Raw genomic sequence first — 24,679 nt, forward strand, 5'->3', positions numbered from 1 at the left:
CTGTTCTATGAAACCCTTTAGGAATATGCAAAACCTGGTCCCCACTTGCCAGGGGTGTGGCATTTGGATGTGACATGAGATCTTGTGGATGGGATCGTGGAGGGGGGGGGGGGCGGTGTTGGGTGTGCTTTAGACCACAAAGTCTATCATCGAGTCAAGTGTAGTCGCCTACACAAACGGACAAGCGAAATATTGAAATAAAAATGCACCATATAGTAGTTCCGAAATGACCTCGTTTGTGTTGAGACAAAACTATCGGCACTGAAAGATCTCTAACGTTACTGTACAAACCAGGTCACCAGTAACACGTTCAATGACTAGCATGGAAAAAAAATATATATATATTGGCTCATTTTCACTTCGTGTGCAAAATTTTAAAAAAAATCTTGTTTTTCTTCAGAATCTACATCTACAGCAGAAGTCACGGTTCGATGTGGAAAAGTTGCCGCTAAAACAGCCAGTAGCTGTACAACTACTAAACCTATAAGTAAGAATTCATTATAGACCTTCAGAAAAGATCAAATGTCTAAACTGGTAGTTGCTGAAAGATGCATTACTGCCTATACCAGGTCTTTTATGGTTTCAAATGTGGCCACGATTTCAAGTATATTAGAACAAACATTATTATCTGGTCTGCTAAATTTAAATTATTGTTCCTGGCAAATACCCAAGTCGAATTATTATGGTTAATGAATTTTATTCAGATGACGTAACAGTACTTAGACAAGATATTCCAATCCGTACTACCGAACGTGCACCGGAAGGTAATTAATATCAATTTATTCTCTTTGCCTTCCGGAATATTCGATATACATACATGCTAACTGAAAACAAAAACACTCACATGATGTCCAAGTATAAATTCAAACACACCCGAATTTACAGGAATTCATAACCCAGTCTGGAGAATTAAAGTGCACTATATGTCTCGATCTGGAAGCAGCGTTAGTATGCAATTAATTTACAACCCCTGAGTTGTCAGTATTGGATACTGGGGTGTCAGTATTGGATACTGAGTTGTCAGTATTGTGCACTATGATGTGAATCATTTTGTAAATATCTATGCCAATCTGATTAAAACACAGATCCTATTTCGTTTCGTTTTACTTGTCTTTACTACACTAAGATCTGGAAGAGTTGTTATCATTGACGTGTTCTGAATGATGTGAGGGATTAGCCAATGAAACGGCCTATTACGGTGGGCTTTTGGCGTGAGGTGCGCGGAACTGTGGGTAATCCACTAGAAACATAAATGCTGATTGGTTGATCAAATTTCTGACGTCATAGGGCCAAAAGCCGCAGGTATGACCTCTGACGCGACCTCCCAAAACAACTGGTCAGACCTTCGTGTAGTGTAGGCCATTGAAAGTATAAAAAACGAAACGAAATATAGATCTGTATTTTAACCAGATTGTATCTATAACAAATTGTTGCATACTCTAAATTTATAATTTTTTAGCATTACTAAATCAAATTGATAATGCGGCGTTAAACCCCATTCCATGTCATTGGATTATTGAGCAAAGTCTAAAAGTCTATATTTGTCTATATGTGTAGAATATCTTACTTTTAAATAATCAGCCTCTCTTCGTGTAGAGTTTACAGAACAAATATTATCTGGTCTGCTAAATTTAAATTATTCTTCCTGGTAGATACCCCTGTCAAATTATTATGGAATGAATTTTATTCAGATGACGCAACAGTACTTAGACAAGATATTCCAACACCTACTACCAACAGTACACCAGAAGGTAATTAATATCAATTTATTCTCTTTGCCTTCCAGAATATCCGATATGCATACATGCTAACTGAAAACAAAAACACTCACATGATGTCCAAGTATAAATTCATACACACCTGAATTTACAGGAATTCATAACCCGGTCTCGAGAATTAAAGTGCACTATATGTCTCGATATGGATGCAATGTTATTATGTAATTAATTTACAACCCCTGAGTTATCAGCATTGGATACTGAGTTGTCAGTATTTTATTCTGGCGTGTCAGTATTGGATACTGGGTTGTCAGTATTGGGTACTGAGTTGTCAGTATTGGATATTGGGTTGTCAGTGTTGGATACTTAGTTGTAAGAATAGGATGTTTAGTTATCAGTATTGGGTACTAAGATGTCAGCCATTTTGTAAATATCTATGCCAAATTGTTACATATCTCTATATTTAGATTTCTTAAGCATTAAAAAAACCGAATTAATAATGTAGCGTTTTTTAATTATCCATTTATATTACAGAACCCGTTACAGGACAAAGTGCTAGTACTGCTGCAGATGATAGTCAAGTGAAGATCATTTCCATAACTTTAATGTTGATACTTCTGGTAGCAGTTGGAGTAGGCTTTGGTATTTACTACTATAAGAAAAAGCATCAGGTGATTTTAAAAATACCTTTAAAACTTGACTACAATGCAGCAGGAATATGACTGAAGATGCATAATCATACGATGTCCGCCCCATATAAATTTTATTTAACATGCTTTTAAAATGCTTTAATGTGTCGTTGACTCTCTTTAACAGTTCCCTATTGTTCTAAAACATAGGAGCGACTACAGAATCTATCAAGCGGGGATTGTACAGGTTCTTAGGCCTAGCCTAGCCAAAACCTCATAAGAAAAAATGAAACTAAGTTGTACGTCATCAATACTACATTTTGTTCTGCAGACAAAGATACTACCAGAAGACGATGACGAAGAAGAATGTGTTTCTGCCAGCACTGAAAGTATTTTACCTAAATCTCCAGTTGCCAGATCTGCCCCCAAACCAGAAGAACAAAATAGGGATGGCCTTCCTAAACCGTCAACGTCTAGAGGCGATAGTCGTCGGTCCGATAGACTCAACATTCCACCTCTACCTGATTTCCCAGCACTACCTAAACGACATGGCGGGAGAGTATTACCAAGTCTAGGAGTTACACCACCAACACAAACAGCACCATCTGGTACCGAGATGCCACGTACCAGGCGAAAGGCTCTGCCAAAAATTGGATCTCGCTTGCCAAAACTGCGTGGCAGCGATGATGATGATTAATAATGAAAAATATGGGTTAATGATACATTACTTCTATAGAGATAATTTTTCATTATTCGTTTCGTTTACAAATTTAAGTCTGATTCTATAAAGCAAGTAATATTTACCCGAATATTTTCTTTTGTCATCCGAATTTTCAGAATGAATCAATCCTTATACAATTATAAATTGCCCGAAAAATGGACGGTTCACCGAATCTGCAGCCACCCCCACCCCCTACTGATGTCTGCCGTCTTGCTCCAGCCACAGTTGTTTACCGTCCTAAGGCCTTACTTTGAGCAAGTTTTGTAAATTGACTACAAAAAAGTTACTGGCCTATATATCCCTTAATTTCCAATAACACTGACCCCAAACAGTACTGTACATAGCTTAACATATAATAAACCAATTCCCATTGAAATAAAGGTGAAACCTTACCGTATAATTATATGATTTGATTAAACCCAACTGCTATGCGAAACTTCGCCGAACCAGAATCACGAGGCGTCATGTCACTTGAAAATACATAAAAACTGTTCGGTAAGATAAGATTAAGATTTCAGTGCTCCACTCTTCACTATTTGTAGCATAGTCACTTATTTCCATGCAAACTGTGATCATATATGTTGAAAAGTTTGCAATTGAACCTAATTTTACTTCCTCAAAGCCTCGGATAGATCATCAATTGCAGCTGTAGATATGAATTATCACGGCTAAAAATTGCAGCTACCCACCCCCACGGGTCCTACGCCTAGGTTCCTGGAATATCATACAGTTAGACGATTTTAATCAGCCCCATCCTAACCAATTATAGTCCCCACGATCAAAACATTAAAGCAGCACAAACAAGAACTGTATTGTGCATTATTTTTGTCTTTTTTATGAAATAAAATAGTGGGATTTGTAACTTATATTTGTTTGTTCCATTTACGAGACCCCAAAGCTTCCATTATTGTTACACAATTCTAATCACCGCCACTTTGATCGAAATAATAATCATAGAAGTTAAAGTTGCTTTATCTAATATTTAGATAAAGAGCTGGCCGTTCTTGGTATAATAGTTTCCTCCCACTGCTAAAGACCCCTACGCGCAAGCGAATTATTGTAATAAAATTGAACCATACTGTATGTTAGTCCCTTTAAATAGTAACTAGTTTGTATCGAGTGGACGTTACCCCCCCCCCCTCCCCTCTCCCTCTCTCTCTCTCTCTCCCTTTAAATTTTGCGAATGTTTTAATCCATCTGAATCTCGGTCGTTCGACACCCTAGAAAGTGGATTATAGGCTTATCATGTGAATAAATGTCTATATAGTAGTTTATATATCAATATTGACGCCAAAATAAAGACCTGCAATATGCAGATTTAACTCTTCAATATTGCATCTTTAAGACATCGCTAAAAGAAACAAAATAATCATTATATCAGACATTTGCAATGCAGGAGAAAATCAAACGACCAGGGAAGCTTCACAATAACTAACTTCATTCCTATTTGAAAAGATAAGAACATGTGCTGTGAGGTAAATTTTGCCCGGACAGCGGCGACATCGGCTAATATTATTTAAATTTTCAACTCTTCGGTAATCTTTAACATATATAATACCAATGGTTTAACACGGACCTCGTTTTTTTATGACGAGGTTGTCGATATTAGTTATCGTAAAAATCAGAGCTGCATCATGTTAGGCAGTTTTCTAGGGCTAAATCTGTTTGTTAAGGCCAGCTCAATTTTTGTCATGGTTAAACCTATGGCTAAATCTATTTGTTAAGGCCATCTCAATTTTTGTCATGGTCGTTGAGATGTAAATAAGGTTAGGGTTGAGATTAGCGCTAGTCCTGTTTACATCTCGTGACATATGATGAAAAACTGAGCTGGCTTTATCATTTAGCACTAAACGTTTTATAGTTACTTGGTCTATGTTCCATGTTACCGACCATCCAGATCCTGTAGCCATTCAACTTTTGGAAGCAACTGGTTAATTCGTAGACAAACAGGTTTTTATTAAAATTAGACACCGAATCAGGCACGTTCAAGATTTTATTATATTATTCCGGCGTGGGGGTTGAGGGGTGGTTCTAGGGTCCCTTACCACTAACCCTTTGACTACTGTGCCTATCTGTTAATCCTTCGCTGAATCCAGTGCTTTTACGACAGTATAATATTATCCTGGAACCCATATGTTTTACTAAGAATAAGCATACACTGGATCGTGCACTACCATGGGTTGCATTTGAGAAGTCAATGGATAAATGGACCAAGGGCCCATCGACACCAGTCATTACTAAACCTGCAATGCGATTTGGCACCACTATTAAAGGAGCTAAGTCGCTGATATTTGGGACCTAGAAATTGACACAAATGGGTCGCAACGCATACAATAATGTAATATGAATGTATATAAATTGATTTACATTCAATCGTTTCTGTTTTTACTGTAATACGCCAGTATTCTCAATTGAATTTCAATCTCTAGTGTCTGGTTTTTCCAGTCTACGCCGATAGTATTTATTGGGCATGCTCTCCAGATAAGAATATAGCGTCACCGTTTGACATGACCTGTGGAATAATTATGCCTAGCCTCGTTTTTCGAGTCCCTTATTACAAACATTGTAAAATGTTTATTTTGTCTTAAATATTGGATATCAGAAGGTTATCTTTTCCGGTAAGATCACAACATCAATGTTGATTTAAAGCGACAAATAAATCGTGTTTTCAATGTCGAAGATTTTTGATGATATTGAGTTAGAGACTTAGCTACTTTAACCTTTAGGGATTCTCTGTATAAACATCTATTTAAAATACAATAATAAATGTTTTCGTTTTGTAAACATATTTTGAAAACGAAATAAAATAGGATTCATGTTTTGGACTTATTCGTGCCAGCTGATGAGTATCCCTGTCATCAAAACGCTGTAGTCCGAGTTTTTCAGAGTGAGGGGACTGTCTAGCTAGTTATAAGGGTGGGCCCTGTCGAAAGTCAGTTATTGCTCTTGATATCAAAACCGTGTAATTAATCTATGGTTTACCGTGTTTGATATACACTGTACCATTTGCGATTATTTGTCATCGCTCTCTTATAACCAAAGTCATTGAAATGTTGTGGGGGGGGGGGGGTTAAAAAAAGAAAGAAAAAGAAACCAGTTGGAATTCTATAAAAACTCCAAATTATTAAAATGGTGAGCACATGTACAAATACTGAGATCTCTTGGTTTCGTTTGTTGCTTCATGCTTTTATTGTGACCAGAATTAAAGATATATTTCCTCGACAGCCGATAGTCTAAATACATAACATATATATATGTTACTAAAAAAGTGATATCTAACGAGCTCTCTATCGGGAGATTTTATTCAATTTCAAATATTATGATTACAACCTCACTTAGCAATAGGCGAAGTGTGTGTGTGTGTAGTAATCATTTCAGAGTTTGGATATTTAGAATGTGCATATCGTTCCTTGTCGGTCACTTTTGACAATATTTGGACGCCTTTGACCCCCCCCCCCCCCAAAAAAAAAAGAAGATATAAAAAAAACACGCTCCTATCGATTCTTGTCGGCGATGAGCAAAGGATCCAGGTATAACGTTTATGAAAATATATATCATCATATTCGTATTGACTTTATCAGTGTATAAAATATCATATAATTATTAAATATATAATTAAGGAATATAGTGCCAAAACATACAAAAACACAATACTTTAAAACAGTACTAATTTTATACTAATATAATTATATGGTCATATTACCTTGTATGTGTTTTGTACCCTTTTCAAACTTGGGACATATTCAGAGATATAAACACGGTTCATTATTTATCAATGTTGAACCGCCATTAAGACTTCAAAATGATTTTAATACTCTTATTTGTCTGTGTTTTTATTAACAGTGCACTGGGTAAGTAAAATTATTCTGTAGAAAACTAAAGATAGGGGCAAGGAATATTTCTTCATTTTACTTTTTTATAATATAAATCTCTGTCACATCGATAGCCTATTTTTATGCGTATCCGAATTGGAAAGAAATAGTTGGATCAAAGAAGCTATAAAAAAGGATAAAATTTGACCTTCGTGTCTTTCACATAGAATGAAAACAGATATTCCGTGTAGGCTACGGGAGCTGGCTGAAAAGTTCATAGCCTATCTGTGAACGACCAGTACAAAGTCAATTGTGTTGCAAGGCCAGTATCCCGGTCAGAAAGAAATTTTCTTCAGTTTGTTTCAACCCAATTCATCTATCCTGTTCAGGCTTAGAACTTTTCAGCCAGCTCTCGTACATTATTATCCTATTTGGTGGTTTGTAAGATTAAATGATTTCCTCCAACTGCTAAAGAAATGAAATGGGATTTAACGTCCTACTGTTCTGCTCCGAACTGGGCCAAGGAAGACGGGCATACGTCATGCAGTTTGCTATGAGGGAAATTTTTGCCCGGACAGCGGCACTACGGCCTACTCTTATATTGAATTCCAACTGTCAAGGGATATTTTACGTGCACGCCAATGTGTATACGGGACCTCGGTTTTACGTTCCATCCGAACGACTTGACAGCTGTGTTGTCAGGCCGTCGGTCTTGCATCACTGACAAGAGAAAGGGGGGGGGGGGGGAGACGAAGTGTCTCGGCCAATGCAGGGATCGAACACCCAACCTCCAGGCTAGCGAGCCAGCGTCTTACCACTTAGCCACCGTGACCCCGATTGCTAAAGAATCCGGTGCGCACACTCATTAATAACACGTTAATGGCGATTGCACTACCAAAGACCCATGTGCATATTATGTTTAGTGCACATAAATATCCCATGACTGCTGACACCGACATAAGACGAGATCTTAAATCTCCATTTCATTCTATTGTTATTTCTTTTTACAGCATTAGATATGACCAACAATACCGTACTTATAATAATAATAGCTTGTGGGTCGCTATTGGGAATCATTGTATTGGTAGCCATTATAATATGTTGTATATGCTGCTGGGTGTCCAAGAAACAGGTATGCAAAATCTTTACACTGCTGATTTCCATACAAGCGTTATAAGATTCTAATTAATCATTTCAGGATTAATTCCTGGGTCTGGACCTTTCTATTCAACTGTACTTCACACGCTTCTCACATTATAACGCTAGTCTTGCTTTCGCGCTGAACAAAAACATCGTCCTGGATGGTTCTGAATGACGTTTGGGTTTAGTGAATTAGTGTTGCAGCCCACCATACCAGTGACAAGAAGAACAGTAGCCGGGGACCATTTCATTGGCTAATGCTGAACATCAACCAGAACACGGCTTATTTAACATCTCTTCCAGATCTCAAGGTAGCGAAGACAAGTAAAACGAAATTTTGAACTATAAAAAAACGAAACGAAATAGGGTCCGTGTTTTAATCAGATTGGAAGGTTATACTCCAAAACGCCGGCCAACATCGTACACGTTCGATTACTGATTATGATAACCTTGTACGTTATAATATCATTGCAGGATATTGATATGATGGACGATGATCGCCCAAGAAGAAGACTACGTCCTATAAGAGCAGTAACTCCAAGTCTACATAGAGGTAGTATATCCATGGAAGAGTTTGAGTATCTTCATAATAAAGCCAGGGTGGAATATGGAATGATACCAGGTTATTTGCCAGGTTACGAATCGGATGGTCTGGATCCCGAATTCCGCTCGCGTAATAGACACTCACAAACCCGTCAGCCCCATGATATAGGCGAAGCACCACCATCTTATGACCAAATCGAACATCACCAACAAAGACAAAACAGTACTCGGGCAAGAGGAAGTGCACGCAATGAGGGATCTGATGAGCCAAATCGTCTAGGTGAAAATCAACAAGGGTTAGACCAGAGTAGGGATGAACGTGGAAGGCCTACGAGAGTCAGATTTAACGAAACTGACGAACCGCCATCCAGGACCAGAAACCAAAGAAATGCCGAGGTAGTCGATACCAGACAGACTGACATAGCCGATGATTATCCAACAGACTCTATGGAAGAGGCGAATCCTGAAAATAATCCTAGAAGCAAAATAACAATTGGAAAACCTGTTCCCATGATCAAAAAGACGGAAGAAAATGCCGGAACCTCAGAAACGGCGTCAGTCAGCGGAACACCTAACAAAAGGACAGACAAAGGAAGTCGTGTAATTAAAGTAGAGGACGCTGAGCAAACTAAACGATTGAAGAAAATCGCCTTGCAGAGGAAATTAAGAGCTATACAATCCGGACTAACTCAGAATATTTGTGAAGAAGGTCAAGGTCCACCGGTCGAGGAAGAAACGTTAGAGGGGGAAGAGGACCAAAGGGTGAGCGATACAAGCGGACCTGGAATCGGTTATCCAAAGCAAATGTTTGAGCACCAAGAAGAGAATCAAGAGCAAATAGAAGATTGCTAATTATTAAGTCCAGGAATAAATAACGAATAATTGTGATAAATCTACTGATCATCATCTTTTGGCGACTTAATCCAATCTAACATGCACTCGTAGCAAAATAAAAATAAAAATACTGGATAATATCTCGGCTTCATCGGATTAAAAAGAAGTCCTCAAAAGTATAGCGAGGATTATAGCTTGATTTGGCTTGTTTTGACCTTATGCAAAGGATACTGAATGTTGACAATTTGTACATATTAAACAGAATAAATTTAAACTATTTTTGAACTGATATTCCTTTTCGAGATCCATCCGACCTCCACTTTCACCCTATTGTATTTTGCACGGAATGAAAAAAAAAATAGCTAAAATGATGACCAGGGTCTTTATTTAATGTATATTTACAATTATTGTTACCAATATTTTTTGTGTTAAGATCAATAAAGTGACTTATTATAATGTCATATTTGTTTCGCATGAATTAGTCTAACCCCTGAATTTGTAATTTCTAATTAAAGGGGAATAACTCGTGACTTCATAAACGTTAGCGTGCTTGATAAAAAATTTCAGCTGTAATCTTTGATTGTACTGATAATAAGAAATTGTAAAATAATTAAACATAGATCTTTCTTTTATCCGAGTTTGATTTTCTGTATTGTGTACAGAGGATCTGACATGCTTATCAAAAATCTGAACCATCCATGCCCAAGATCAGCAATGATAAGTCATTAATATAGGACACCGAGGGCCTTATGCGGATGAGGGAACAATGAATTTTTATCGCCCATTTTTCAGTCCCCTCCCCGTGTTACTATTAAGAGTCTCGTCCTGTGGAGACTATCGGGTTTGGTCAGCTTGTTTAAGATGATGTTAGACTATAAGGGCGCGTTAGAGTTGTCAAAAATGCAAAACGTAAAATAAACAAAAATTCAATCTAGTTTCACTCGTAAGAATGCGGGATATATCGTGTACAGGCTGGGGTTTCACGCACCTTAGTCCGTCATTAAAATGAATTATATTATAAAGGGAGACTCCATCCAAGACACGACAGATAATTCAATGAAACTTAAATTAGGTATAAATGAGCCTTTAACCCTTTAACACCCCCCCACCACCACCACACACACACTATATAACTTCTTGTTTAATTAACAAACTATATATACGAACGATATCTTTGGCATCACTGACTTGCCCATCTGTCAAGATGTACACCGTCAGGAAAATATGTTGTTATAAATAAAGATCATATAGTGCAATGTCTGTATGTTGAAACATTATTATGGCTACATATAAAATTAAGGCGGCAGCTTCCTTTGATAATAAGGGTCCGTCTGTATTTTGTGGAACATTTTTTTCTAGATCGCATAATGCATGGTTAGTTAGTTAGTGTGTGTGTGCGGGGGGGGGGGGAAACTTCCTAGTGGGCCTATAACGAAGAAAACCAGACGCCCCCCCCCCCAACACACACAGAGACAAAAATGCTCTTCAAATAAGCAAGTTAATTCTCATCGCCCGGGTATTATAGCACATTATGCACATCATTCCACCTGAACTATCTGGTACTTACTTTGCTTCGCAATACTCAATGAAATTGGAGAAGTTAACATTGCAAAAACAATATTCTTTGTCAAAAGATACTAGAAATTAATTCCACAGTATTCCCACGGTATATAAAAATACCCTCAATAAACTGCCATTTTCACTCTGGTTATTACATCACAGGTTGGCAGACAACAGATTTACGTTGCAAAACACCCATCTTTAGTTTCGTATTTTTAGAAATGAAAAGTTGTAGAATTGTATTTTTATCTGATTTAGTATGTACTGTTTTCACTTTAACGATCTATTTGCGTCAGATTTTGTGACGAAACAAAATGAGAGTGGTGAAAAGAACACCTTACTATGTTATAATTGCTAAAACGTGCCAAATAGATAATCTGGATCCCTACTTGTGTTTTTACGATCTACCAGTAGCACAAATAGAATGTTTCTACGATTCTAATTAATTAAAATCATCTTTGAGCTAAGCATTGCCGTTGCCATTAAAGTATTTTATACTTACCACCATGCAGTGCCGGATTAAAGGGATGGCTGGTTTGGCTGTAGCCAGGGGCCCCAATATTAAAGGAGCCTCCAAATTAGTTCTAAAAAATGTTTTATGTATAACTTTCTGATTTTATTTATTATGTTGTATATGTTTGTACCAAATAAATCTATCTATCTATCATACGGACATACAAATTGTCAGGATATGTCTCCTTTTCACCGTTGGTGCAAGGGTCCTGGTGACATTTTCAGCCAGGGGTCCCATGCAAGCTTACTCTGGTGCTGCCCCTGTGGACAAATTACCATAACCCAACCCCATAGTTGTGTTTTTATGGGGTTCAATAGAATTAATCAATCAACGAAGTAACAGTAGTGGTTGTAGTGGTATTGGTAGTAGTAGTAGTAGTAGTAGTAGTGTGTTTAAGGAGTCTTTAGTTTTACTACTTATTTATTATATAATAAGTAGTAGTTGTAGTATTGTACCTGGAAAATTAAGTCATATCAGAGTATTCAGTAGTAGTAATGTTAGCAAGGTATTTAGTAATATAATTTAACCGAGAGCTATTGACTATAGTATATCCAGTGGCATGCGTTCCTTTCCACCTCGATTATATAATATTTTGACTACAGACTCGGTTAGGTTTGGCTTTCCTTTTACTTATGGCACACACGTAAGATATAGAAATTGGTGCAGACATTGTCGATATGCACAACTTGTGATTACAGCTGTCGTTTAACTGTTGTCATTCTTATTCCTTAACAAGGCTAAAGTTCACAGCTGAAATGGATTTTCCCATCTCATAAAATTCCAGCAATGCTGAATTATTAGATATTTTAAAATACCTAAGATTTTAAAATCCGAATAAATTCACACGTGTTACGCATGTATTATGCGCTAATTGTGTTCATGTAGGCCAGACTGTTTAAAGAGGCAACAATACTTGTATTAAGTAAAGTTAGCTAAATGGAGTTCCCAAGCAAATCATAAATGTTATCAGGTGTTTCAGAAACAATTAGCGCGCCCAGCCTGCACATCAACATCAACTCAGAATGACAGTTTGGATTCTCTTTCATTTCACTGCGTAGCTTAGACTCAATTTTTGGACCAGGAAATGCTACTCGTCTTCTTGTTAGTGTTCTTCTGCTTGGGTGTGCTCGCCAATTCAAGTACGGTCGACATAAAACTTGCCATACTTGTTCCTTGGACAATTGCGCATAGATCTTTAATATGACGTCACAATTCCGAGATAGCTGTTATGCGTCACACTCGGCCCCTGATCATAATAAGTTCGTACTTTTTTTTAAATATAATGTCTATAAAACACTATATTATCATTGCATATTTCTACACACTTCGTCTTTTTCTAATCAAAATGTCTGTATTCGAAATTGGTTACAGGAGCAACCTCTGTCTTTCTCGAAATTTGTTTCTTTTTGTTTTACCAATCAACGACCACCTTTACAAGGTCCCCACCATCACGATTCGTGCATCGTTTGAAATCGTGGTTTTAATCCTAGAGTAATCATGGTGATCCTATCAGGTCTTATATATTGAGGCCAGTTGTAGCAATCGAGTTGACCGTATCGAAACTATCCGAACGTATCTGCACGTAGCAGATCGTGGATTCAATAGGGTCATTCCTATCGTAATGCATCGCATGACGGTGGAAACTTGGCAATAAAGGATCAGTTTCCGGTATTTTAGTGAATCAATCTGGTTATTACTGTGGTAAAGGCCCATTTGAATCCTCGTGTCGTGTCTCCTGCCAATATCTTACGCACGAACAGTTTTGTGAAGAGTCCCTAAATTCTACGCTATCTAATATCTTTGGTACCATTTCAATATCAGTCGATTCTCACGCAGGGGGCGGGGGGAGGGGGGTATGGAGTATGGTCGAATGTCCAACCTGGGTTTTCTCTGGGTCCCCCGGTTTTCTCCTATTGCTAAAGACCCCTACGCGCAAGCGAGTTATTGAAATAAAATTGAACTATTAGTCCCGAAATGACATGGTTTGTGTCGAGTGGACTTTAAACTCTCAAGTTTCTACAAAAGGTAATTGGGACATATCTTCGTATTTTGGCACTGAATTTGCATTTAAACCCTATTTTATCAACGAATAACTTTATGAATCTGGAAAAGCTAACGACTTTAACCACTTTAAAACCGGTGTAAACTGAGCCCTGGATGCATGCGCACAATAATTTATTGACTACAAGCCTATAGATTATTTTATAAACCAACCATATGATTTACGTGGCAATGATATTGTGGGGCATAGAGCATGGTCGCATCCTGAAAGCATTTGAGCAAAAGGTCCTGAAATTATATAGGATTTATTATATTAAAATAAACTTGGCACGGTCCGCTTCTTCTTCTTCCCCTTGGTTAATAACAACGACCCCTCCCCCCCCCGCCCCTCCACCCGGTAAGGGTGGGGCTATGCTTGTATTACTGGGACAAGGATACATGCATTTTTTGATTTGTATAATCCTTACGCTCATGGCATTGATGATACGAAACTAAACAGCTTATATGTACCCCCATCCCCACACAAGTCCAATAATTGTTAAAACTGACATGAAAAGGCTTAGGTGTTAGCTCATGTTACATATTGGGGTTCTCGACCGGTTTGATTAAAAATTACTTTACTCAGTTATTTCAAATATTTAAGGTAGGCTATATAAATAATTTAATTATTATATTTTCCTCTGAAGTTCAAGCCACGGTTTAACGAACTACGGGACATCAACACAGGGTTTACCTAAAATACATCAAAATATCGCGTAACCAATTTTTATTTTTAAAGCTTTGATGAATTCTACTAGATATTGTTCTTGAGCCAAAATTAGCTGCACCCAATGACGTAACCTATAGACTGCCACCTGTTGAGCTAATCAAAGAATCTTTACTATGAATCACAATCACGTCTACAGTCACTGAACCAGCCATCTAATTCTTGTAACGTCTCCCAAGTAAATATTTGTTCAAATATTTGTACTCCTCCATATACTTTTTATATACGGATGCAATATAAACGTGATGCACTACATTGTACTTTACACGTCATAAGCATTCTTTGGAAAGATGTTATTACTATCATTTGAAGGATTTGTTTATTATTTGTTCATGTAATGAGATTGTTCCAACAACAGTTATATCAGATTCTATGAGATATAAGAACGTGAAGATTACATTCCTTTTTAAAAGTTGTTTCAAGGCTTTCTGCAGAATGCCGATTTTTTACTGCAATTAGAAGAATTTGTGTATTATTTTCCCATGTAATGAGAAAGTTCCAACAATCATCACATCAGATATAACTATTATACTCAAATAAGAGCGTGATTTACTATTATAAAAATCATTAGCACCGTAAACAACAAGCCTTAAAGTAAATATTCAACATTAGTACCGTTTTCCAAGATAAATATTTGTACAAATATTTGCACTGATTTACTTTATTAATGTATAATAAGCATGACCGATATTTAGATTTCCACGTTTATTGAAATTCGAAGAAGAGTGGACGATGGGGTGTAGTCATTCGAATGGGAGAAAAACGAGGTCCAGCACTTGGCGTTAAAAGTAACTTTTAACAGACCAAGAGTCGTTATAAGAAACGTGGATATCCAGTTAAATTCCCCACTGAAACTATGAATGTGTTATTTTCAGAATAACTTAAGAAATGTTTCAGGTGCGTTAATCCGTTGCCAAAATTGAAATATTGACCCGAGGTGATTGGAGACGATACAACCCTTCCATGTTAAACCTATAGCAGTGAGAGGAAAGCAGAGGGTCCTACTCTTTGTCAAACTTGGGATCGAAACCACACCACCTGACACAATGACAGACCTTATGAGCTAAAGCGCACGCGTTTGGATCACTTAACCCACTCTTCCACATACACTGTAAACAGGTATGGTCAAACTTGAAGAAGACTGAGTAAATCCAAACCCAATTATACTGATGACGTCATTTAAAAAAAAAGCGTGAGTTCCCCATTATATAAAGTCTTCAGTTGTTATTAGTAAACAACATTAATAACATTTTATTCAATGGAAAATCACAAGTGTAGGTAATTAACCGACAAATTCCACGCATGCTAGCATGTTTTAAAAACATCATTTTAATGTTCTAAACTCATGATTCAAGATTAAAGGATAGTACACATGTATCAATTTTTAAAAGCCATAATTAGTCCGAAGAGAATGTCTAAACAAACTATCCAAGACTGAAATGTGTTTAACAGATATAACATCCCTAATAAATTTATATGTAATAGGTTAACACGTATATTATCACTTAAAATATCTTAGAAAAATTGTTATTATACATGTGATCACGTTACGAAATATTTGAAATTCTAGGTATCAGACTTTTAAAAAATGGGTTATAGGATAGCTACTTCCGATATTTGATTAGCAAGGACTAGCGGTAAAACGTACGTATTAAGGTATATTTTTAGGATCCGGAACTGGTCGCTAACGTTATTCAAAAAAAGTCTATGACTCAAAGGCCCCGTCAATTCAAGTCAGATCGATATGAAAATTGGCAAGCTTCTTCTTTAAATAATACTGCACCGATTTGGTGAATTACATTTTTGAATTGCATTCAACAACATGAGCAGTTCCTGATCCATAGTACGATCGTACTTGTTTAATTCAATAATTCGCTTTCGTGCAATGGCTTTAACTGAAGGATTAAACTGGGAGATAAACCACGAAAAATTACACAATGGCTCTTACAAGCGTGAAATCGAAACCATGAAACTTGCATCGATGGTGGGACTTATGATCGAATCCCCCATATTTATGTTAATGGTATGCGCACATAAAGAATTATTTTTGTCGTCAACAACCCTTTTCTCGTCGGCGACAATATGTCGGGCAAAACGACCAGCGAACCCGAGACCTACTGATTATCGAGTATGTACTTTATTTAATGAGCCACCTGTATTATAGAGTATGGTTTTATAATAAAATTCTGTTATGTACCATTTAAATACCATATACTGTATGAAATTCGTTAATAACGATTTTGTGTTTGTACATGAATAGCACCCTAGATTCTATACGATTCGTAGTTTTCTATCAAACCATATGTCTCGAATGGATTATGCATGGAGTATGTCATTACCGCTTCCTCCCACTGCTAAAAAAAACAACACCTAAGCTAGCAAATTATTGAAATAAAATTGAACCATGTGTTAGTGCCGAAATGACTTTGTGTCGTGTGGACGTTACCCCCCCCCCCTCCCTCTTTGCCGTCGTCATTAGCCCGGTTGTTACCATACTAAACTTTGGCTGCCTGTCTACAGTTAGCGCAAGTTGAGAACAGACGCTATGCTAGTTGACCGACCTATTAACATCTAAATCGATGACTTTAGTCGAAAACACTAAGTATACTTCTTGAATTGTGAGAAGTATTTATTCTGCTTCCATTTAATGAAAGGGTTTATTTAGTCTTTGCGTGTATAACTAATTTTTGGCTATGGCGGCCATTTAGGGCAGAGAATATTCTCGGAGTCGTATAAAGTAGATGGATCTCTGTATGCAGAAAAGGTTGTTATGGAAGATTAAGATGATCGCCGGAGCTAGAATCTGCATGTTGTTTAATATGAACATCCATAGCTCTTCTTTAAATAAAATTACCTCATTATTATTTTCATGTAACATCGTTGAGTTCATTTTTAAGTAGTTTTTTTTAACCGAAGGGCAATAACCATATGCACTATATATTTTTATTAGAATAAATTTAAAATATATTTTTGGGGTCTGATCTTGGACCTACTTTCATTTCAAATACATTTCTTGCACATGTTTGTCAAAATTTTCAATGTATCTTTTTGAGATGTTGCGAATTCATATAAATCTGACTAATTTGTGTTTTTTTCAGACACTTTGAATGACAAGTGCCAAAAACTCCCCGAAACGCATAACAATCCAAATCTGACAGTTATGACTTTAGGTCTGGTATGATGTGTAACAATATCTTCAAATCAACACAGTTTGACATGAGATAATGGTCTACCTTCGTATCTAAATTATTACGTCTGCCCTTTCCGTCATGTTGTTTATATGTAAATAAGTAGAATATCAAGGCAGGTGGGTGGATGATTTTCTCGTCGTGATCGGCGGAAACAGACACAGAACAGACATGCGGGTACCAGCACGTAAAGACCAGGGCACTTTAATGAATATAACTATTTGTGAGTGTTGTTCGAGAACGACAAATTAATGGCAACCGAACAAGCGTATTATGGACCAGGAACCGCAGCCATCTTGGAATTGTGATGCAATACCAGTTTCGAACGTTGTGGGTGTGTGGGTTGTGGGTGGTGGTGGTGGTGGGGAATTAACAGAGAGGTTCACAATTCTGTTCAGTAATTATTTTGTGTATTTACTTTTGTTGAATATCATAGTTAAATTGAAATACCATATTCCTAATAAAATAACCCAACTCCGCTTATTATGGTGGTGTATGTATTTGGGTAATACGTAGGCATAATAGTAATGATACACTGTATAGTTAAATCAACTAAAATAAAAAGACAAAACAAGTTGACTTGTGTCATTAGGGTAGGTGGAGTAAAGGTGGAGGGGGGAGGGGCATTCATTGTAATCTTCTACACAGATCCCGCATGGAAAGAATGCAACAAATAAGGGATCATAATATTAAATGGTTTCTTACCTAAAACAATAATAAAATATACAAACGATCAAACTCAAAATACCTTAATTCAAAATAACAAACTGATATTTTATTTAAGTACATGTACAGTCATACCAGATAAAGAAGATCAAACGATTCTTGATAAATTAATGTCATAATTTTGATTTATGCTTTGAAGATGATTATAAACAAACCATTTCGTTTGTCAATATAGTATTTAGAAAGTTGATATATTAATTTACATCAATAACCACAAACGCCCATAATCAATCAGAAAGGCGGTACTCTATCAAATAGATATATTTATATACTCTGTGCGATAAGCAAGACTTCAAGTCAAGTCAACCACAATGATAAGAAGGTGTTACAGCGTTTGATTAGTATTCAGTATTAGTTCAAGTAACAGTTGACCAATGTTTAAATTGACATCTCGCTAATCTTCCAAGTCTTTTAACTGTTTATATACTTACAAGAGCTAAATCGCTAATATTTGGGACCTATAAATTGACACAAATGGGTTGCAACGCATATAATAATGCAATATGAATGTATATATAATTTACATTCAATCGTTTCTGTCTTTTATTCTAATTTCAAATCAGTTATGTTCGGCGAAATACGCCAAAAGTCTCAATAGAATGGCAATATCTAGCGTCTGGCTATTCAAGTCTACATCGATAGTATTTATTGCGCATGCCCTCCAGATTGAATTGTCTAAGATATCACCTATGGTGGAAGTGGACGTAAAACTCTAGGAACGAACGAAAGAACAGATAAGAATATAACGTCACCGTTTGACATGACTTGTGGAATATGTCTAGCCACATTCTTCGAGTCCCTTGTTACAAATGGCGCTGAAACGCCTTATCGTACACGATTCATATTCCAATGGTGAAATGTTTATTTGTCTTAAATATTGGATATCAGTTAAATTCATTTAAATTGACAACTTTTCAATGTGAAAGACTTTGGATGATATTGAGTTAGAGACTTAGCAACTTGCTTACAAAATAGCTTCCTGAAGTAGAATCTATTCTGGTAGATACATGTTACGTAATATACATAACACGAATTCTCGCTATGTTGCCATCAGTTTCTATATTTAAATTTCTGTTTCCTCTGTACATTTTACATTTCGTATTAAATATTATTATATAACTATCTTAATCCTTACTTGGTATATATGTATCTATATGAAATTTTAACTTCAAACTTCTGTAAAGTGACTGGCTCGCCTTGACGATACCATGGCTATTGGTTTTGAGAACTATTATTGGAATGCTGACATCAAATTCATTGGTCGGTGCAGAAAAGTAGGACGTTAAACCCTATTCCAGTTCATTTTCAATTCATTTAAAAAAAAATTGTCTTTTCTTGACATCAATATCATCGACAAATTATATTTTTGTACCGCAATTATGGCTAGAGCCTATATCACTCTAAAGTGGTGACGAGGATAATATTGATGACGACGACGGTGATGATCAAAAAGCATCGACATGGTCTGTGCTACATCAAGCTTTAGATAGGTATATTAAAACTCCCTCCGATGACAGAGGAGCCACAGTGACTCGCGTTGGTATGGCACTGACACGTTAACCAGCAGGCCCCGGTTGAGAAGTTAACTCGGGACCTTCAAGTTCGATATCCCCTCGTCAAGGCACCATTTCCCCCATAGCACAGAGCATTACCCTTGTCTTCACCCCCCCCCCCCACCTCGACCACCCACCCGACACAATACACCCATACGCATAACAATGGGTGTTTTTGAGAGGGGGTGGGGGCTAAAAGGACATATTTTCTGTAGGAGAAAGATAGTCGTCCTCTATATCATAAGGTGTCTAGGCGGACTTTAAACCCCATTCTACTAGAAGTAGTAATATTCAAAATGACAGAAGTAGTCGTGTGAGAAAAAAACGGTTTTCCCAGACATGATTGTCTATTTGTTTAACACATATCTGTTTATATATCTTTTTATCATAATACAAAGCGTTTTATTAACCGGGGTAGAGCAGGTTTCCCCTGTCTGTGTCTACAATACAACGACATGCTAGACTAATTCTTTATATTACGCTCATCATACAAATTGAAGGCTGAATATTGTGTGAAAGGGACTCACTATATTTATTTTATAGACAGAATAAATTGAAATCGCATACCCCTCACCGAGAAATAGATAACAGCTTAACACATTCATTCTGCGATGACTTAAAGCGGCATTATGGAAGATTAGATAAAGAGCTGGCAGTTATCGTTATAATAGTTGAAATATTGATAATGTAAAGGGAATATCTTGAAAATTTCTGTGATACCGGCGATACAATTATAGTCTAGCCTCGATTGTCATTGCTGCTCTAGTTACGATATTAAACAAAGTCTCGATTATCCATTTTTACCGTTAATCTGTTTAAGTCTCTTTAAAATCTAGATTATACGATGGCATCGTATAACATATAACATTTAAGGCATAAGGAAAGACCAGCAATAGGTAGATTTAGCTCTTGCATAATACCTATTTAAAGAAGTATTAGAAATTTTAACTAAAGATTAAAATGTAAATTAAAATTTAAAATAGTGTGATATTTCAAATCCAAGCCCGGTGTAATTAGTGAATATCCTAGAACTGGACCAGCCCGACGTCATTAGCAAATATCCAAGACTTTGATGGAAGTATTCGTCACAAGTGTTCTCTGAACGAATATAAAACAGGCATGGATTGGAAAATCCATCTGAAATTTGGCATTCGTCATCATTGCCACAAGCCTTACTGCAGTCCTCTGAAATCTGTTAAATATGGCCGAACATTCGAAGAATAACTTATAAGGACACGGAGTAGCCTACCCGAGCAGAACATCTCCGATTCACAATAATGAGTAATGCATACAGTACTAACATGATTATTGCTGAATAGTCACTCAAATCGGACCAAAAACCTCGAGCCCCCCCCCCCCCCACACACACACACACAAACACACACACACACACACACTGGCGTGTACATTAATTATAGATATCCAAACTAATTAATCTATCTAAAATTTGCTTCAAATCCCCCTCAAAACTTTGTTTTCGCGGGGAGACAACGGAAAGTATAAATAAACTGTTGTTAGACGTCATTACTGTCAGCACACTTCATTGAGGGAGGGTGCATTTTTCAGAATGTATTTTTCATTACTTACTGTCCATTTACCGTACATATTGAGGCCTAAGTAATTTCTTCGTTATTTTCTGTCAATTTTCTTCCGCCGTTTAATTGCGTTGACACCCCTCAATGTTCCCAAAACCGCTTAACCATTCCTCATCAAGAAATAGCAATGGCTCCCTCGGTCAAGCTAGCACAAAATAAGCTGGCAGACAACAGTCGGGTTGTCTGTTATTGATACCCTGACATTTTTGTCCAGTGCTTGCCCCATGTGTGTTCTTCGGGTAATCCAGTATTTTTTTCGTAATATTGGGTGTCTATACTTTCCATATATACCAAATTTGCCATACTTTTATTGGAAATAACCACCCGATAAATATTATCGGGACAAGTGTCTTCTGCACACGAGACCGTAGCAAATATAACCGAATGTTAGTCTCAAAACGACCGAAGGAATATGTGGACGAGACGTTGAACCCACATTTCTTTATAAGTTATGCTATGTTCACATATGTCACGCTATTTTGATTTAGATAATAGATCTCTACAAATAGCTGTCTATTTTTGTTATATTCTCAAGGCAGTTAAATACCAGCGTGACGTAGCGTCTATTGGAGTGGTGTTATAATTAAAGGGTAATAATAAAATAGGTATTGAAATATCTGATTTATCTTTTTTCACATGAGGGTTCAATGGAAAACCAATAATATAATAAAATGGATAAGATCTATATACCCTTTTCTTTATCTTACCAAGGTCAATAACACCACGATAAAACATGTTTCCACATTCAGCATATCTCGGCTGTTTGAGTATCTTATATAAAGCTCAGGGCCGTAACTAGCTCAGAGCAACGAGGGGGCGGGGGGTGTTCTCAGGGGTGCTGTAAAATTGACGGACAATGTATATATAATCTATTGTTTTTATGGTTGACAATGTTTTCACAGGAGGGGCGAAACTTTTTGCAGGGAAGCCTCCCACGCCTGCGCCCCCTCCCCTAGTTACGGGCCTGATAAAGCCTATATGTCACATTGTTGCCTATGCCAGGCAGATGTTAGATCTAAGTTTAGATGTGATAGATTAATAATGGTGCCTGATTATATTGACTTTTTTAGGACCCACGGTGGGTCAGTGTAGCGATGGCGTACTAGCCAGAAAGTTCCTCGAGATTTCCAGCGTGGTTTTCCCTTATCAGTAGTGTAGCAAGGGGAACCTGGCAAGGGACAGTGTCTAGTCTTTGGCGTGGAACGAAAATCGAGATCCCTTGTACACTTAGGCGAGCACGTAACAGAATCCTTGGAATTCGACGAAACTTTGGTGAAAATTCCACTGTCCGTTCATAGCCCACGGCAAGATATATGCCCATCTACAGAAAAGTAGGACGTTAAACCCCATTTTATATCATTTTGTGTTCACCCCTTACATCAAATTTCTGACGTTTTCCGTCCGTAACTAGTTCAAGTTATTTTTATTGTTGTTTTTTTTTTGTCTCAAATTGTTTTGTTTTACTCATTTGGGCGTAATCTTGAAAGTTGATGATAGAACTACAGAAAGCACACCCGTGCCTTCCTCTAGGGTGAGGATTGGGGAGAGACCTCGAATAGCCTAGGATCTCTCTTCATCTAAGGGGATCACGTGGCTAAGTGGGTAAGACGCTAGCTCGCTAGCCTGGAGGTCGGGTGTTCGATCCCTGCATTGGCCGAGAAAGTTCGTCCAGATTTTCCGGCGTGGTTCTCCCTTGTCAGTGATGCAGGACGGAGGGGCTGACAAGGAAAGCTGTCTAGTCGTTCGGATGGGACGAAAAACCGAGGTCCCGTGTACACATTGGCGTGCACGTAAAAGATCCCTTGGCAGTTAGAATTCGATATAAGAGTAGGCCGTAGTGCCGCTGCCCGGGCAAAATTTCCCTCATAGCACACTGTATGGCGTATGCCCGTCTTCATTAGCCCAGGTTAGGAGCAGAACAGTAGGACGTTAAACCCCATTTCATTTCATTTCTCTTCATCTAAATCCGGCACTAAGGCTGTAGCTGTATTCGTTATTGCCATAAATACAGAATAATACACGTATAAACATGTATATTTACATAGCTATAACACATTTCTTAAATTAGAAAACTTGTAGACACCAATAAAAACAAAACTTTTTAAGCTAAATATTTATAAAGCTAAAATCCCACAACCCTGAAGTAGATTGTCTTTTTCACACATAATACTGATCATTCAGATTACTAATGTGGCTAAGCTTTGTTGAAGTTTCTCGCGTTTTTTCTGAAATAAAATCAATATGAGAAACCCACACACATCTTGTAATGAGGATTATTCCATCGATTCCTGGAAATAAAAGAAATATAAGGCATCTTGTCAGAGTTTTAAAAAACTAGGATTGCTAATCTTTCTGTCATGATGGAGTAGATTAACAAATCACGCTGTATTTAAAAACAGTTCTCAATCAATTTCTTTCTCGCCATTTTTACCACAGGAGAAAATAGCACAAATACATTTTAATCTTTCACATCCCAGATTAAAGCATCCTTCCATATACTTGGATTACCAGTAACAATAACACTTCTGACAAGTCATATGACTGAAGCAGCGAAAAGCCTGACAGGGACAATGAAGGGGTGCATGAACCGAATGCAATTGTGTGACTCTTGCGGATTAATATCCACTTTGATGAGGTCATCAACGTCCAAATTGTATTAATGATTTGAAATGTCAGTTTAAAGGCAACATAAGCCAAATTGTTCATGTACATGTATATATTGCAAAAATGCTATGGTCATGGCTGTCGTTATTGTGTTATTAAGCACAACTGGGGTTTAACGTCCACTCGACACAATCTAGGTTATTTTGGGAGAGAGAGAGGGAGAGAGAGAGAGAGAGTAATACGAGGTTGTCCAACAGACAATACTCCTTGTCGGGGAACCAGGCGGCATCGAACCAATTGCTTGTCTTATAATCTACACCCCACCCCGCAAATCTCCCCTCCACTTTATAGATTAATCCCTGCAGTTTATAGTACTGATTAAACGATCATTTTATATATTTTTGATACCCGAATTTAGTATTTCGAGATTTTACCATTTGTAATTACCGATAACTGGACACGCATTAAATAAACACCCCAGCCCGATCTCATTTAGTACATTTACAGTTTCCATACTGCCCCTTTAAATTCTTACTTTATTATGAAACAACAGATTATTGCATATAATATAAAACGCATTTAACCAAAAAAAAATAGAGAAGCTATTCTTTTGAAATTGAACCAATCCGCATGATTATGTTTAATACGGTGTAACAAATCTCAGTTGCATGACGGATTACAAATGGACAGGAAAAATGTCACTAGATAATCCAGTAATGTAGTTTTGACAATGTCATTTTATTTTGCAGGGTGCGTATTACATAACTGATCAATT

General features: G+C 37.2%; 1 protein-coding gene and 1 long non-coding RNA gene across 2 annotated transcripts; both read left to right on the forward strand.

Annotated features, from left to right (window-relative positions):
* Positions 1 to 705: 705 nt before the first annotated feature.
* Positions 706 to 2,934, forward strand: LOC126807755 (uncharacterized). The gene is made up of 4 exons (XR_007674160.2): positions 706 to 764; positions 1,692 to 1,751; positions 2,253 to 2,389; positions 2,679 to 2,934. It is a non-coding gene; the product is annotated as an uncharacterized LOC126807755 (long non-coding RNA).
* A 5,018-nt stretch (positions 2,935 to 7,952) lies between these two features.
* LOC130014362 (uncharacterized) lies at positions 7,953 to 9,624 on the forward strand. Its single transcript, XM_056103452.1, has 2 exons — positions 7,953 to 8,012; positions 8,495 to 9,624. The coding sequence occupies exon 2, from the start codon at positions 8,504 to 8,506 to the stop codon at positions 9,413 to 9,415; it is 912 nt and encodes a 303-aa protein (XP_055959427.1). The 5' UTR covers positions 7,953 to 8,012; positions 8,495 to 8,503; the 3' UTR covers positions 9,416 to 9,624.
* Positions 9,625 to 24,679: the final 15,055 nt, after the last annotated feature.

The sequence above is a fragment of the Patella vulgata genome, chromosome 9 (assembly GCF_932274485.2).
Source record: "Patella vulgata chromosome 9, xgPatVulg1.2, whole genome shotgun sequence".
Classification (NCBI taxonomy): domain Eukaryota; kingdom Metazoa; phylum Mollusca; class Gastropoda; family Patellidae; genus Patella; species Patella vulgata.

Excerpts from the sequence above, each read along its gene's own strand:
- LOC130014362 (XM_056103452.1), top strand. The coding sequence starts at position 8,504 with ATGATGGACGATGATCGCCCAAGAAGAAGACTACGTCCTATAAGAGCA.